This window comes from Primulina eburnea, unplaced genomic scaffold (genome assembly GCF_022965805.1).
Source record: "Primulina eburnea isolate SZY01 unplaced genomic scaffold, ASM2296580v1 ctg473_ERROPOS1000000, whole genome shotgun sequence".
NCBI lineage: Eukaryota > Viridiplantae > Streptophyta > Magnoliopsida > Lamiales > Gesneriaceae > Primulina > Primulina eburnea.
This window is the reverse complement of record NW_027331280.1, coordinates 16,449-31,636: the sequence shown is the minus strand read 5'-3', so window position 1 is coordinate 31,636 and position 15,188 is coordinate 16,449. Positions and strand designations below refer to the sequence as shown.

Genomic DNA, 15,188 nt, shown 5'->3' with positions numbered 1-15,188 from the left:
GTTAACCCACCAAAGCCCTTCACTCTTGCATCAAGATCTCTCGGCCACACAATCCCAAAATTCTGAAAAACTCTCACCCTCAACCTAAGACCCCACGGCAATAATTGTAGAGGAAATTTTCGAAGGTTCAAATATTTCTAGCCATCGTCTCTTTGTCGTCGTTCTTCGTCGTCAACGGTTTTTCGTAGCGTTTAAAACGCAAAGGCAGGACATACATCTCCTTTTCTCATCTATCACATCGTATTTTCGTTTTAAATATCGTGTGCATGAAAAGCATGAATTTCTTATGATTATTTTCAGAATATTGCACTTACATGTATTAAATTCATGAATTTTGATCCAAAAATTATGTTAAACATGTGTAAAGGGGCTGCCATGATTAGGTAAGGTTTATGGGTTTTTATATGAATATATTGTATTAAAAACAGGACAAAATTTAAGAGAAACAAGCTGGAAACCATAGGGAATAAGAAAAGAAGAGCTGTAGGCTGTAGGAATTGTGCAAATTCATGAGGCTCGATCACTATGCTTGGGGGCTTGGGGTGCAACCAGGTCTCGAGGGGGGCTCGTGTTGGACGTGGGTCAGGGTCAGGAAGGGTCCTAGCATGGATAGGACTCCTTGGTTGCAGCCTAGGAGGAGTCCTTTAAAGCAAGGACTCCTCGCGCGCTGGTGGAGTACAGTAGTAGCCAAGGGGCTTGCTGCTGGGGCTGAGGAGCTCTGGGTAGGTTCATCAGGGTCCTAGGGTCACGGTAGGTGTTGGGGCAGGTCACGGTAGCTCTGCGCTATTGCTGGCCCGACTGGAAGGGCTAGGCGCAAGGGAAACAATAGTGCACAGGTGGTTTCCTGGATACATAGGCTTTGTGCGTGGGTTAGGGGCTCGGGGCTGGTCTGGGCATGGTCCAGGGATGGTCAGGGTCAGGTGGGATCGGCGGTGGCTCGGCCGGAGGTGTCCTATGTTGGCTAAGAGACCTAGAAGCACATGGAGTCTCACGCACACACACATACAGATTTTGGGTCGACTTTCAGCATGTTTTTGAGCGGTTAGGATCATGTTCGTTGGGCTGGGCTTGGTCAGTAGGGTCCTTAGATGGGTTGGCTTGGTTTTGGCTCAAGGTGGCTCGGGCGTGGCTCGAGTAAATTAGGAGATGGCTCGGTGCGTCCGATTAAGGGTCAAAAACGAAAAATTAAAAAGCTAAAAATATATCCATGGGTCCATGGGGGTGGCTCATGACTTGGAAAAGTAGAATAAAGCATAAAAATGCTATGTTTAAAATTTGAGATCAAAATAACAAGTTTTGTATTTATTCTGGATTTAATGTCGCACGAAACGCTAATTAACGAATTAATTGAAACGGCTAGTTTTAAGCTTTATAAAATTATGAAAAATTAGTTTAAAGCTTAAATATTTACTATGAGTCTAAGTTTTTAATTTGGGAATTTTATATTAAGTTTTGGTTTAATTCGGGATTAAAACGCGTTTATATGTCTTATTTAAAGAATAAATTAAAGTCCTCGATTTATGCTAAATAAAAATATGGGAAAATTTGTGTAGGCTGAAATAATTATTTGACACATGTTAGAGTCAATGAATTCAAGAAAAAAGTCAAGAAACGTAAAATGTCAAGTCTACGGGTAAAACGATATTTTCACACCAAAAAATTTGTAAACGTCATGGCAGTGCCATATAGGCTGTTTTTATGATATTATGATTATTTTTAAATTTTTATGAAATGTTAATGATTAAATTATGATTTTTTTAAATGTCTAAAGGATTATATGATTTAAGGAAGACATTTAAAATACATGTTGCATGCTTGTTTTCAAAAAGGAAAATGTGATGTTATGCATGATTTTATAAAGTGATGATAATGTTAAACGTTGAAGGAAGTAAAGTAATTGTTACTATTGAGGTAATGGTATGTGGTAACGGTATTAGGTAACGGTATGTGGTAATGGTAAGAATGGATTATCGTGAGGGGAAAAGGCCCCAGAGGGAGCCCATTTATGGGAAAAGGTCCCAGAGGGAACCCCAACGATCATATTCTATTCGAAAACAGGATAGGCCAGGGCCCTAGTTGACCGGTGAGAGTGTTGCTGGTGTCCCCCGCTGCCCAGTACTGCGGTTTCATGTAGATGGATCCATCGAGTTTTGAGGTTTATGTCATGTTGAGGAAAGTCACAATTAACGATATGAATTCAACAAAGGAAAAGGGAAAGGAAAAATGTTTATGATCATGAAAATGCTTTATGTTATGTTATGTTTTGAGGAAAAGGAAAAAGTTAAAGTTTATGTTTGCATGTCATGAAAAAGTTATTTTTACGTAAAAGTATTTTCACTGTTGCATGTTGTTTTATATGTATTATTCGTTTTAAAGATTATGGTGTGTTCAGTCTTTAGACTCACCAGGTGTGATGGATGCAGATGAGGTTGAGGGAGGTCGTGACGGATGATTTGACTGGACTGAAGGCACACACAACCCGAGGACCAACGCTTCTACTTTTTCTGCATTTACGATTTATGAATCATGATTTACGTTAAAGATTTTAAAACTATTTATTTATGCTTTTTGAGAGGTTTAGTATGGGCTATACTTTTCAAACTTATTGCTTTTTAGGTTTGGTAAAACAGTTGAAGATTTCATTTTATGACTATTGCACTTGATTTTTAAAATGTTAGATGGATGATGTCTTATTTTAAATGGGTAAAATATTTTATAAAAATATTTTCATGTGGGAAAGGTACATGGCCGAAAAATTGAGTGATTATAAAAAAATAAAAATTCTAGTACTTTTAAAACAATAAAGAAGGCAGACGTTTCAGTTGGTATCAGAGCAAAGGTCCTGTAAAGAGTTGTGCCAGCATCAGCGCCAGAAAGATCAGTTGTCAAGCCTCAATTTGTCAGTTTACATGCTTTATATGATTTTATGATGTTACCGGCATAATTACATGAATTATATGTTCATGCCACATGTTTAATAGCTTTATGGTAATATATGTTTTATATGCATTAGAATTTTTATATGCGATATGATATGAAATAAGAAATTATTTCATTTCAAACGCATGTTGGTTTTATGGTAGGAATTGAACTATGTTGATATTTTTGGGTTTTAGTATTGACGTTTTACTTTTTGGGCTATAAGTTAATCATGAACATTATGAATGCTTTGAGAAACGTAGATTTTTCTAAGAAAATGCTAATGATACATGGTTACTAGTCGAATTAATTTTGGGAATTAGACGTAAGGAATAATGATTTAAGGATTTGCAACGACTTGTGAGTAAGAAAATGTATAGATTGGGATTTTAAGTTTTGATGAAAGGTAAGATTGGTTATAGGAATTGATTTGTGGATTAATAAGTTTAAATTATCGAAATTTATATTATGGAAACCCGTTGAAGCGAACTAAGAATGCCAAAAACTTCTGGGTTAATCGTAAGATTTTCGAAATTAAGGACCAACTAGGATAATTTTTGAAGAAATTAAGAAATGATTTTTGAAAATATTAAGGAATTTGGGGACTAGTTTAGCAATAAGTGAGAATTGAATGGGTTAATTGATAAGAATTTTTAAGGATTTAGACTTTTAAGAATATTTAGACCTTTGGGATATTTTAGGTTATAAGGTTATAATGAATATTGATCAAGGGTTTTAAGGATGAATCGATATTAAGCTTGAAAAATCTAAGAATTTGAAGGTGTGTTTGGGATTTTGAAATTTAAATTGATAGATTGATGAACATTTTGGGTATAAATTAAGGAAAGTAATATACGATAAGTTTGGTTATCTATATTTTATTATTGGGAACTGTAAGAAAAATTGAAATTCGAGGTTATAATAGTAATAGCACTATGTCATTATGGGTTTTCTTAAGTTGCAAAACGCAAATAAGGATTTAGGAGGAAAATTTAATTGGGATCAAGGAGACGAAAGGACATTTTAGAACTTAAGTTTTATCAGAGTAGCGCAGCGGAAGCGTGGATTTTTGGGATACTAAAACTAAGTCTAAACTTTGGGTTCTTAAGGATAAGCGAATTTCGAGGAGTAAATTCAATTTAAGGGGGGGGGGGGGAGATTGTAACGCCCCAAAAATTTAAAGGTTCACGCGAACCACATACATGCAATTACTAAATTCTCCTGTATTTTCATTAAATGTTTTAATTGCATTAATTAATTATGTGGTGAATATTGATATGTTTAAAATATATTCTTCTACATGATTGCATTAAAATATATTTTTAAAAGGTTATTCGAGTTGCGATCGAGGAACGGAGACCGAGGGCTGAAAAACGTAAAATGTTTTTATTAAATAATTATTTAAAATATGGTTAATTGTTTTTCATATTTTTGAAAATAAGGGGTTTTGAGGTGATTTTATACGCCGGGACGTAAATTTTATCGGTGTTGGTTTTTTAACTAAAATATGAGCTTCTTGGCAACCCGGCTATTAAATTCACAAATTTATTTAAACAAAAACCTTGTTGATAATTTATTAAATCCTAATTAAAATTAATGGGCATAATTTAGAGGTTTAATAGGCATAAAAGCCTTGTTGGTATTTAATTGGTATTTAAAGTGTTAAACCACCAAAACCCTTCACTCTTGCATCAAGATCTCTCGGCCACACAATCCCAAAATTCTGAAAAACTCTCCCCCTAAACCCTAAGACCCCATGGCACACACATTCAATAATTGTAGAGGAAATTTCGAAGGTTCAAGGATTTCTAGCCATCGTCTCTTCGTCGACGTTCTTTGTCGTCAACGGTTTTTCGTGCTTCTAAAGCACAAAGGCACGGCATACATCTTGTGAGGCCCATATTACTCTAATGACAATTAATGATCAAACAATAATGGTTTGACTTAAAACTGCAGCGGAAAAAGGTTTAAAATACTTTAAAACGGACCTCAGGGCCTAGAAAAATTTCGGCATGACCTCCCCGTAAGTAGGACATCCCGAAAACTCAAACAACAGTTTATATCAAAATATACTCCAACTAGAGTCATTAAAACAACAACCAAAGTCAACAACCTATAGCCGTACTGGCCAGGACTAAACATAATTTAAAATTACCAAATACTCACCAGATCAAGAATATCACAGAGTCGCCTCAGAACATAACCAGAACAACCAAATATCAATACAGATACACGGGGCATCTCCCCGGAAAATAACGTAAAATACAAGCCTGAAACAAACTCAAAACATACATATAAACTAACTGGGAGACTCCACTGAACAGAACCAAGCAATCCAACCTCAATCCCGAGCTCCACTGCCGGAACCTCGGCCTGATGCTGCAAAACGACTCGGAAGATCTACCATGGTGTCCAATAACAACCATAGCAGCCCCCTCAGTAAACAACTGAGGTTAGGATTCTGGTATGAAACAGTTCAACAATAACAACAATAAACATAAATCATGCATAATCATATAATAAAATGTGATATGAAATGCATGAAAGGCTCAACGAATAACCGGGATAACAGGAGCCAACAAACGGTACGATAACAACTGGAATAATGCTCGAGCAACAACACAGGGGAGCTACATCGTCATGCAGCTAAACCGCCCTGCCAAGTATGCGAGGTATGCCAAGCTGTGCTGAATAACACCCCTGACTCGGCCTCCATACAGCTGATACGCTATAACAGGATGGCACAACAAAACGAACTAGATGACACAATCCCAGCGCTCACCACAAAAGGCTGCACTAACCATGGAATTGTTCAATCACATCTACAGTATCATGTGTATAGGCCTATCAGCCACACAATGATCCCGAGATAAACAATAGTGCCAGATAACAACGGATATCAACAATAGGCTAACAAGAACGATAGCCTCAACATAAATGTCATAACTGTATGCCCGATGCTAAATGTCAATAATATGTCATAATAAATAAACATAGATCACAATGAAGGCATTTAACAATATACAACAGTCAACAAGTCATAAACACGATCCATGTAACACAGGATGACAATTAAACATAATTTATGTTTTACCGTCGTATGTTACCGAGCTGTAACATACCTATACCAACTTGACAATCCAATATCACTTCACTTCAAGACTCTCGGCCTAAACAAAACCACAATAAGCCGATCGTGAAAAATACATTTCCACACCAATGTTTGATTTGGCACAAAAGAGCATAAAATTCATATCTCGCTCAATATTAACTCAAATCACTATCCGCCAATTGGAAATGAAAGATAACTCGATTATCTAACCTTTTCTAGAAGAAACCATTTCCAGAATCCTAATAGATAAATCCCAGAATTGTCAAGAACACACTGTCACTCAACATATTTTCGGACATTATCTTGTACTGAGCAGTTTTGGAAAAATGAGCATAACTTGCTCAATTCTTAATGGAATTTAACGAATTTTATATCATTACGAAGATAACACATAGCTATACAACTTTCTTTGGAATCCCAAGTCCAGAATCCGAGCGCTTATATGCCAAAAACCCGAATTACAGTAGGTGTTCTGCACAGCACCAACACAAAATTCCATTTGACACATTTTGGTAGAAAAATCATATCAATTCCGTTTCTTATCCAAATTCGATGATTCCAGTGGCTATGAACAGCTAACATAAAGCCCTACAAAGATATTTAGATCATTGCTACAAATTAAAGCTACAAAAATCGCAGCAACCCATAAACTCACACCCAAAAATCAAAGGAATTTGCGCAGAAACAGGGCACGGGAACAGCAGCTTCGATCTACCCGAATCCTTGCTCAAACTTCGCGAATTCTGACTTGAATCGAAGCTTAGGATGTTAGGAAGATACCCCTTCAGACCGATCGAGATTTGGACGCCGTACGGAGGAGATATCGCGACTTTTCTGCGGCTGCTCCAAGAGTTGCGAAAATTGGGTTCCCTTCTTTCTTCCTTTCTCTTCCTTCTCTCGTTTCTTTTCTCTTCTTGAATGAGATATGTGTGTATTGTATGTATTTAATAATAATAATGGATCACCAAAGTAGTAACCCAAGCCCATTTATCCCGGTCTGAATTTATTTTGCTCTCGTGTGTTATTTAAACTTTATATGTATTTTTATATCGTTTTAAGTCCGATATTCTAAAATACATATTTTTAACGCACTTTTTGAATTTATTTGGCATAATTAATTATTTTAATTTACAACGCAATAATTATTCTAATTATGCCAAAATTACCGGATAATTAATTACAGGGCCTTACATTTCTCCACCCCTTAAAACAAATTTCGTCCTCGAAATTTCTGTTTATACACATACATATTACACACGATATGAAACCATCAATACATTACTAAGAATCAAACAGATATGGATAAGAGGATCTCATCTTCTCTTCTGTTTCCCACGTTGATCTTCTACCCCATGCCGCGACCACTGAACACGTACAAGTGGTATAAATTTATTGCGTAAAACTATCTTTATGATCCAAGATACAAGCAGGATACTCAGTATACGATAAAGACGGATCAAGTTCAACCTCATCAGACTGAATCACATGAGACGGATCGGGCTCATACTTACGCAACATAGAAACATGGAAAACATCATGGATGCCAGACAAAGACTGAGGCAAATCCAAACGATAAGCGCAAGTCCCAATACGCTCAACAATCTCGTAAGGGCCAACGAAACGAGGTGACAACTTACCTCTCATACCAAAGCGAACAACACCTCTAAACGGAGAGATTCTCAGAAACACAAAATCTCAAACTTGGAATTCTAAAGGTCGACGACGTCTGTTAGCATAACTAGCTTGCCGATCTTGGGCAGCTTTCATTCTCTGATGAATCAACTGGACTTTATCATGCATTTCCTGAACAATCTCAGGTCCAATCAACTGCTTTTCACCAAATTCATCCCAACAAAGAGGTGATCGACATCGTCTGCCGTACAAAGCTTCAAAAGGAGCCATACCAATAGTCACCTGGAAACTGTTGTTATATGAAAATTCTACTAGTGGTAAAGCTTCCTGCCAACTGTCTTTAAAATCCATGACTACAGCTCGAAGCAGATCCTCGAGTGTCTGAATCGTACGCTCTGTCTGACCATCTGTCTGAGGATGGTACGCAGTACTCATCGCAAGTCGTGTACCCATTTCTTTTTGGAAACTAGTCCAAAACTTTGATGTGAATCTAGGGTCACGATCTGAGACTATTGCAACTGGAACTCCATGAAGTCTAACAACATTTTCAATATACAGACGAGCCATTTTCTTGTACGAATACGTCCTCTCATACGGAATAAAATGTGCCGATTTAGATAACCTATCGACAATCACCCAAGTGGCATCGAAATGACGAGAAGTACGTGGCAAATGCGTGACAAAATCCATAGCCACGTGCTCCCAGTTCCACTGAGGAACCTCAAGGCTATGCAGTAATCCTCCCGGTCTCATTCGTTCCGCTTTGACTTGCTGACAGATCATACAACGAGACACAAACTCAGCCACATCCTTTTTCATATTCTTCCACCAAAAATGAGGCCGTAGAATATGATACATTTTCCTTCCTCCTGGGTGGATACTATATCGAGTACAATGAGCTTCTTTAAGGATGGCTGTACGCAATTCAGGAATATCTGGGACAATCAATCTACCATTCAACCGAAGAGAATCATCTGAGTGAATTGAGAAACCAGATTGGTGTCCTTGAGATACTAACTCATAAGATTTCAGAACTCGATCATCATTTTTCTGAGCCGACTTTACAATCTGAATCAACTCTGGCTCAACAGAAATCTGAGATACACAAACAGCATTACCTTGGATTTGAAAGTCCAACCCAGAAGTACAAATATCCTCTCGTAACTTAAAAACATGAATTGAGGATATATTAACATCAACAACCTTACGACTCAAAGCATCGGCAATGACATTCACTTTTCCCGGATGATACTGGATCTCACAATCATAATCTTTCAAAAGATCCATCCAACGTCTCTGTCTCATATTCAGATTTGACTGAGAGAACAGATACTTCAAGCTTTTGTGATCAGAATAGATTACAAATTGCTCCCCAAACAAATAATGTCTCCAAATCTTGAGAGCAAAAACAATAGCAGCCAGTTCCAAGTCATGAACAGGATACTTAGACTCATGCGGTTTCAACTGACGAGAACCATAGGCCACAACTCTGCCATGCTGCATCAGAACACAACCTAGACCTCGATTTGATGCGTCAGTGCAAACTACAAATCCTCCAAAACCACTTGGAATGGTAAGAACTGGTGCAGAAGTTAGTCTTTTCTTCAACTCGACAAAACTTGACTCATATTCATCAGACCAAATGAATCGCTGATTTTTCTGAGTCAGTTGAGTGATAGGTCTAGCAATCTTTGAGAAATTTTCGATAAATCTCCGGTAATAACCAGCTAAACCCATGAAACTACGAATCTCTGGCACATTGGTCGGTCGTGCCCAGTTCAGAACTGCTTCCAGTTTACATGGATCGACAGAAATACCATGTTGAGATATGACATGGCCCTAGAAACACAACTCTATCTAACCAAAACTCACACTTGGATAGCTTGGCGTACAACTGCTTCTTTTGAAGAATTCGAAGAACTATCCTCAAGTGTTTAACATGCTCTTCCTCGGATTTGGAATAAACAAGAATATCATCGATGAATACAATCACAAATCGATCGAGATATTTACGAAATACTCGATTCATCAAGTCCATAAACACAGCAGGAGCATTGGTCAAATCAAAAGGCATAACCAAAAATTCAAAGTGTCTGTATCTCGTGCGAAAAGCTGTTTTCGGGACATCTTCTTGTCTAACTCTCACTTGATGGTACCCTGAACGAAGATCAATCTTAGAATACACCGAAGTACCTTGCAACTGATCAAATAAGTCATCAATCCTAGGGAGTGGATATTTATTCTTGACAGTAGACTTATTTAGTTGCCGATAATCAATACACATCCGCATCGTACCATATTTCTTCTTGACAAATAGAATCGGTGCACCCCACGGTGAAGAACTCGGACGAATATACCCTTTACTCAACAAATCCTGCAATTGTTCTTTCAGTTCTTTCAGCTCAACAGGGGCTAAACAATATGGTGCTCGAGATATGGGTTCGGTTCCTGGCATTAATTCGATACTGAACTCAACTTCTCGTTCTGGTGGAAAACCAGGAATCTCTTCTGGAAACACATCAGGAAACTCACAGACTACAGGAATATCAGAAATCCGTCGCTCATCTTGCGATAGATCCACCGCATAAACCAGAAAACCTTCATGACCAGAATCTAACAATCGATTCATCTCAATGGCAGAAACTAGAGGAATCTTGGCTTGAGAACCACGACCATAGAAATTCCATTTAGGAGCAAAGCTAGGTCTGAAACCAACTATTCCTCGATAACAGTCAACAGTGGCACGATTTGCAGTCAAAACATCCATACCAACGATACAATCAAAGTCATGCATAGGTAGGACTATGAGATTCAAATACAGAACATTTTCATCGTGAAACAAAACCGCATTGCACACCACATTATCAGTAATAATCATTTTGCCCATCGGAGTAGCAACAGATAGATTGGAATTCATACTAGTGGTGCAAAGATCATGCGAAACAACAAATGCATGAGAAACAAAGGAATGAGATGCTCCAGTATCAAATAACACTCGCGCTATAAAACCACATAGATTACAGTTACCAGTAATGACAGTACCTGGAGCTGCCTGAGCCTCATCCTCAGTCAAGGCAAATACATGAACAGATGACTGATTATGTTGACCACCTTGCCCTCTGCTCTGATGCGAAGGGCGACTAGGCTGATGGGAAGACTGGGACGCTGCTGGAATTCTATTACTTTGAGCTCCACTACCTGCCTGGGCTGTTTTCCCCGTCTTACTAGGACAAACTCTAACAAAATGGCCCGGCCGACCACAAACATTACAAGCCCCTTGAACTCCAACACACTGATTACTGGAATGCTTGCCTCCACAGTGATCACAATAAGGTCCACTATAGCGATATCCCCCACGGTTCCCCGAACTCCCTGAACTCGAAGAACTAGAACCAGGCTTCTTAAATTGTTTTCCACGTGGACGAAGAGATGCCGAACCAGATGAACTGAATTGTTGCCTCCCCGACTGATGATGTTGGGTAGGAACTCGATTGCCACTCCTCTTAAGACTAGCTTCAGCCCTTTTTGCTATTTCCACCGCTTCAAGGTAATTCAGTGGCTTACCGGTAGAAACAAAATGGTGCAGATGATCGTTCAATCCTTCAATGAAACTTTCGATGACAGCAACCTGACTCGCAGCAACATGAGGAGCATATCTCAGCATAGCATAAAAAGTATCTGCATAATCCGCCACTGACATTTCGCCTTGTTTCAGGTGATGAAACTCTGAAGCCTTAGAACTGTAGAATGATGGAGGACAGTAATTCTCCTTAAATTTCAACTTGAATATATCCCACGATGGAATGATCCTCTGAGCATCTAAGGTCATCAGTGTAGTAGACCACCACATTTTAGCACGATCTTTCAACTGATGCACAGCTAATCTCAATCGACACTCTAGAGGATACTCAATCAAATCAAACAATTCCTCAATCTCAGAAATCCATAACTCAGCTTTCTCAGCTCCCTCTGAACAACTGAATCGAGGAGGATGCATAGAATGGAAACGCGCAACTAACTCATCCATACTAAGCTGTTCTAGATGATCAGCAGCTTGCTCAACAAAAGTATCATCAACAACACGGACACGAGGTCTACCACGTCCACGACCTCGACCTCGAGCTAAAGGAATCTCATCAACAGGAATTTTTCCACCTACTTCCATTCTATACGATAAAACACCAAAACAATTAGAATGGAAGTAAACAAATCATATAATCACATAAACATTCTGTCAAGTAGCATACACATGCGCAACAACCATTTTAGTGCCAAGACTCGAGTGTCCTAGACTCTAGTTCGAGCGTATCCCAGTTTACGCTCTGATACCAAGATGTGAGGCCCATATTACTCTAACGACAATTAATGATCAAACAATAATGGTTTGACTTAAAACTGCAGCGGAAAAAGGTTTAAAATACTTTAAAACGAACCTCAGGGCCTAGAAAAATTTCGGCATGACCTCCCCGTAAGTAGGACATCCCGAAAACTCAAACAACAGTTTATATCAAAATATACTCCAACTAGAGTCATTAAAACAACAACCAAAGTCAACAACCTATAGCCGCACTGGCCAGGACTAAACAGAATTTAAAACTTACCAAATATTCACCAGATCAAGAATATCACAGAGTCGCCTCAGAACATAACCAGAACAATCAAATATCAATACAGATACACTGGGGCATCTCCCCGGAAAATAACGTAAAATACAAGCCTGAAACAAACTCAAGACATACATATAAACTAACTGGGAGACTCCACTGAACAGAACCAAGCAATCCAACCTCAATCCCGAGCTCCACTGCCGGAACCTCGGCCTGATGCTGCAAAACGACTCGGAAGATCTACCATGGTGTCCAATAACAACCATAGCAGCCCCCCTCAGTAAACAACTGAGGTTAGGATTCTGGTATGAAACAGTTCAACAATAACAACAATAAACATAAATCATGCATAATCATATAATAAAATGTGATATGAAATGCATGAAAGGCTCAACGAATAACCGGGATAACAGGAGCCAACAAACGGTACGATAACAACTGGAATAATGCTCGAGCAACAACACAGGGGAGCTACATCGTCATGCAGCTAAACCGCCCTGCCAAGTATGCGAGGTATGCCAAGCTGTGCTGAATAACACCCCTGACTCGGCCTCCATACAGCTGATACGCTATAACAGGATGGCACAACAGAACGAACTAGATGACACAATCCCAACGCTCACCACAAAAGGCTGCACTAACCATTGAATTGTTCAATCACATCTACAGTATCATGTGTATAGGCCTATCAGCCACACAATGATCCCGAGATAAACAACAGTGCCAGATAACAACGGATATCAACAATGGGCTAACAAGAACGATAGGCTCAACATGAATGTCATAACTGTATGCCCGATGCTAAATGTCAATAATATGTCATAATAAATAAACAGAGATCACAATGAAGGCATTTAACAATATACAACAGTCAACAAGTCATAAACACGATCCATGTAACACAGAATGACAATTAAACATAATTTATGTTTTACCGTCGTATGTTACCGAGCTGTAACATACCTATACCAACTTGACAATCCAATATCACTTCACTTCACTTCAAGACTCTCGGCCTAAACAAAACCACAATAAGCCGATCGTGAAAAATACATTTCCACACCAATGTCTGATTTGGCACAAAAGAGCATAAAATTCATATCTCGCTCAATATTAACTCAAATCACTATCCGCCAATTGGAAATGAAAGATAACTCGATTATCTAACTTTTTCTAGAAGAAACCATTTTCAGAATCCTAATAGATAAATCCTAGAATTGTCAAGAACACACTGTCACTCAACATATTTTCGGACATAATCTTTTACTGAGCAGTTTTGGAAAAATGAGCATAACTTGCTCAATTCTTAATGGAATTTAACGAATTTTATATCATTACGAAGATAACACATAGCTATACAACTTTCTTTGGAATCCCAAGTCCAGAATCCGAGCGCTTATATGCCAAAAACCCGAATTACAGTAGGTGTTCTGCACAGCACCAACACAAAATTCCATTTGACACATTTTGGTAGAAAAATCATATCAATTCCGTTTCTTATCCAAATTCGATGATTCCAGTGGCTATGAACAGCTAACATAAAGCCCTACAAAGATATTTAGATCATTGCTACAAATTAAAGCTACAAAAATCGCAGCAACTCATAAAATCACACCCAAAAATCAAAGGAATTTGCAGCAGAAACAGGGCACGGGAACAACAGCTTCGATCTACCCGAATCCTTGCTCAAACTTCGCGATTTCTGACTTGAATCGAAGCTTAGGATGTTAGGAAGATACCCCTTCAGACCGATCGAGATTTGGACGCCGTACGGAGGAGATATCGCGACTTTTCTGCGGCTGCTCCAAGAGTTGCGAAAATTGGGTTCCCTTCTTTCTTCCTTTCTCTTCCTTCTCTCGTTTCTTTTCTCTTCTTGAATGAGATATGTGTGTATTGTATGTATTTAATAATAATAATGGATCACCAAAGTAGTAACCCAAGCCCATTTATCCCGGTCTGAATTTATTTTGCTCTCGTGTGTTATTTAAACTCTATATGTATTTTATATCGTTTTAACTCCGATATTCTAAAATACATATTTTTAACGCACTTTTTGAATTTATTTGGCATAATTAATTATTTTAATTTACAACGCAATAATTATTCTAATTATGCCAAAATTACCGGATAATTAATTACAGGGCCTTACACATCTCCTTTTCTCATCTATCACATCGTATTATCGTTTAAAATATCGTGTGCATGGAAAGCATGAATTTCTAATGATTATTTTCGGAATATTGCACTTACATGTATTAAATTCATGAATTTTGATCCAAAAATTATGTTGAACATGTGTAATGGGGCTGACATGATTAGGTAAGGTTTATGGGTTGTTATATGAATAAATTTTATTAAAAACAGGACAAAATTTAAGAGAAACAAGCTGGAAACCGTAGGGAATACGAAAAGAAGAACCGTAGGCTGTAGGAATTGTGCAAATTCATTAGGCTCGATCACTATGCTTGGGGGCTCGGGGTTCGACCAGGTCTCGAGGGGGGCTCCTGCTGGACGTGGGACAGGGTCAGGAAGGGTCCTAGCATGGCTAGGACTCCTTGGTTGCAGCCTAGGAGGAGTCCTTTAAAGCAAGGACTACTCGCGCGCTGGTGGAGTACAGCAGCGGCCAAGGGCCTCGCTGTTGGGGCTGGGGGGGCTCAGGGTAGGTTCATCAAGGTCCTAGGGTCATGGGCAGGTGTTGGGACAGGGACAGGAGTTGAGTGGTTAGCTGTTGGCTCGACTGGAAGGGCTAGGCGCAAGGGAAACAATAGCGCGCAGGTGGTTTACTTGATACAGAGGCTCTGTTCGTGGGTTAGGGGCTCGGGGCTGGTCTGGCCGTTGTCCAGGGATGGTCAGGGTCAGGTGGGCTCGGTGGTTGCTCGGTCGGAGGTGTCCTAGGTTGGCTAGGAGTCCTAGAAGCA

The 15,188-nt window shown here is 38.9% G+C and overlaps 1 protein-coding gene across 1 annotated transcript; it reads right to left on the bottom strand.

Annotated features, from left to right (window-relative positions):
• Positions 1 to 7,420: 7,420 nt before the first annotated feature.
• On the bottom strand, positions 7,421 to 12,536 carry LOC140821230 (uncharacterized). Its single transcript, XM_073181662.1, has 5 exons — positions 12,415 to 12,536; positions 10,140 to 11,829; positions 9,026 to 9,502; positions 7,779 to 8,914; positions 7,421 to 7,694 (listed from the first exon to the last, which is right to left on the bottom strand). The coding sequence occupies exons 1-5, from the start codon at positions 12,534 to 12,536 to the stop codon at positions 7,421 to 7,423; spliced, it is 3,699 nt and encodes a 1,232-aa protein (XP_073037763.1).
• Between the last annotated feature and the right edge of the window lie 2,652 nt (positions 12,537 to 15,188).

What these genes read in the sequence shown, in the direction of transcription:
- LOC140821230 (XM_073181662.1), bottom strand. Translation starts at nt 12,536, where the DNA reads ATGGTTGTTATTGGACACCATGGTAGATCTTCCGAGTCGTTTTGCAGC. An exon ending in GTTTTCCACCAGAACGAGAA is followed by an intron (nt 9,503 to 10,139) that starts GTTGAGTTCAGT and finishes TTGTGTTTCTAG; the next exon opens with GGCCATGTCATATCTCAACA. An exon ending in ATTTGTTTGGGGAGCAATTT is followed by an intron (nt 8,915 to 9,025) that starts GTAATCTATTCT and finishes TGTGAGATCCAG; the next exon opens with TATCATCCGGGAAAAGTGAA.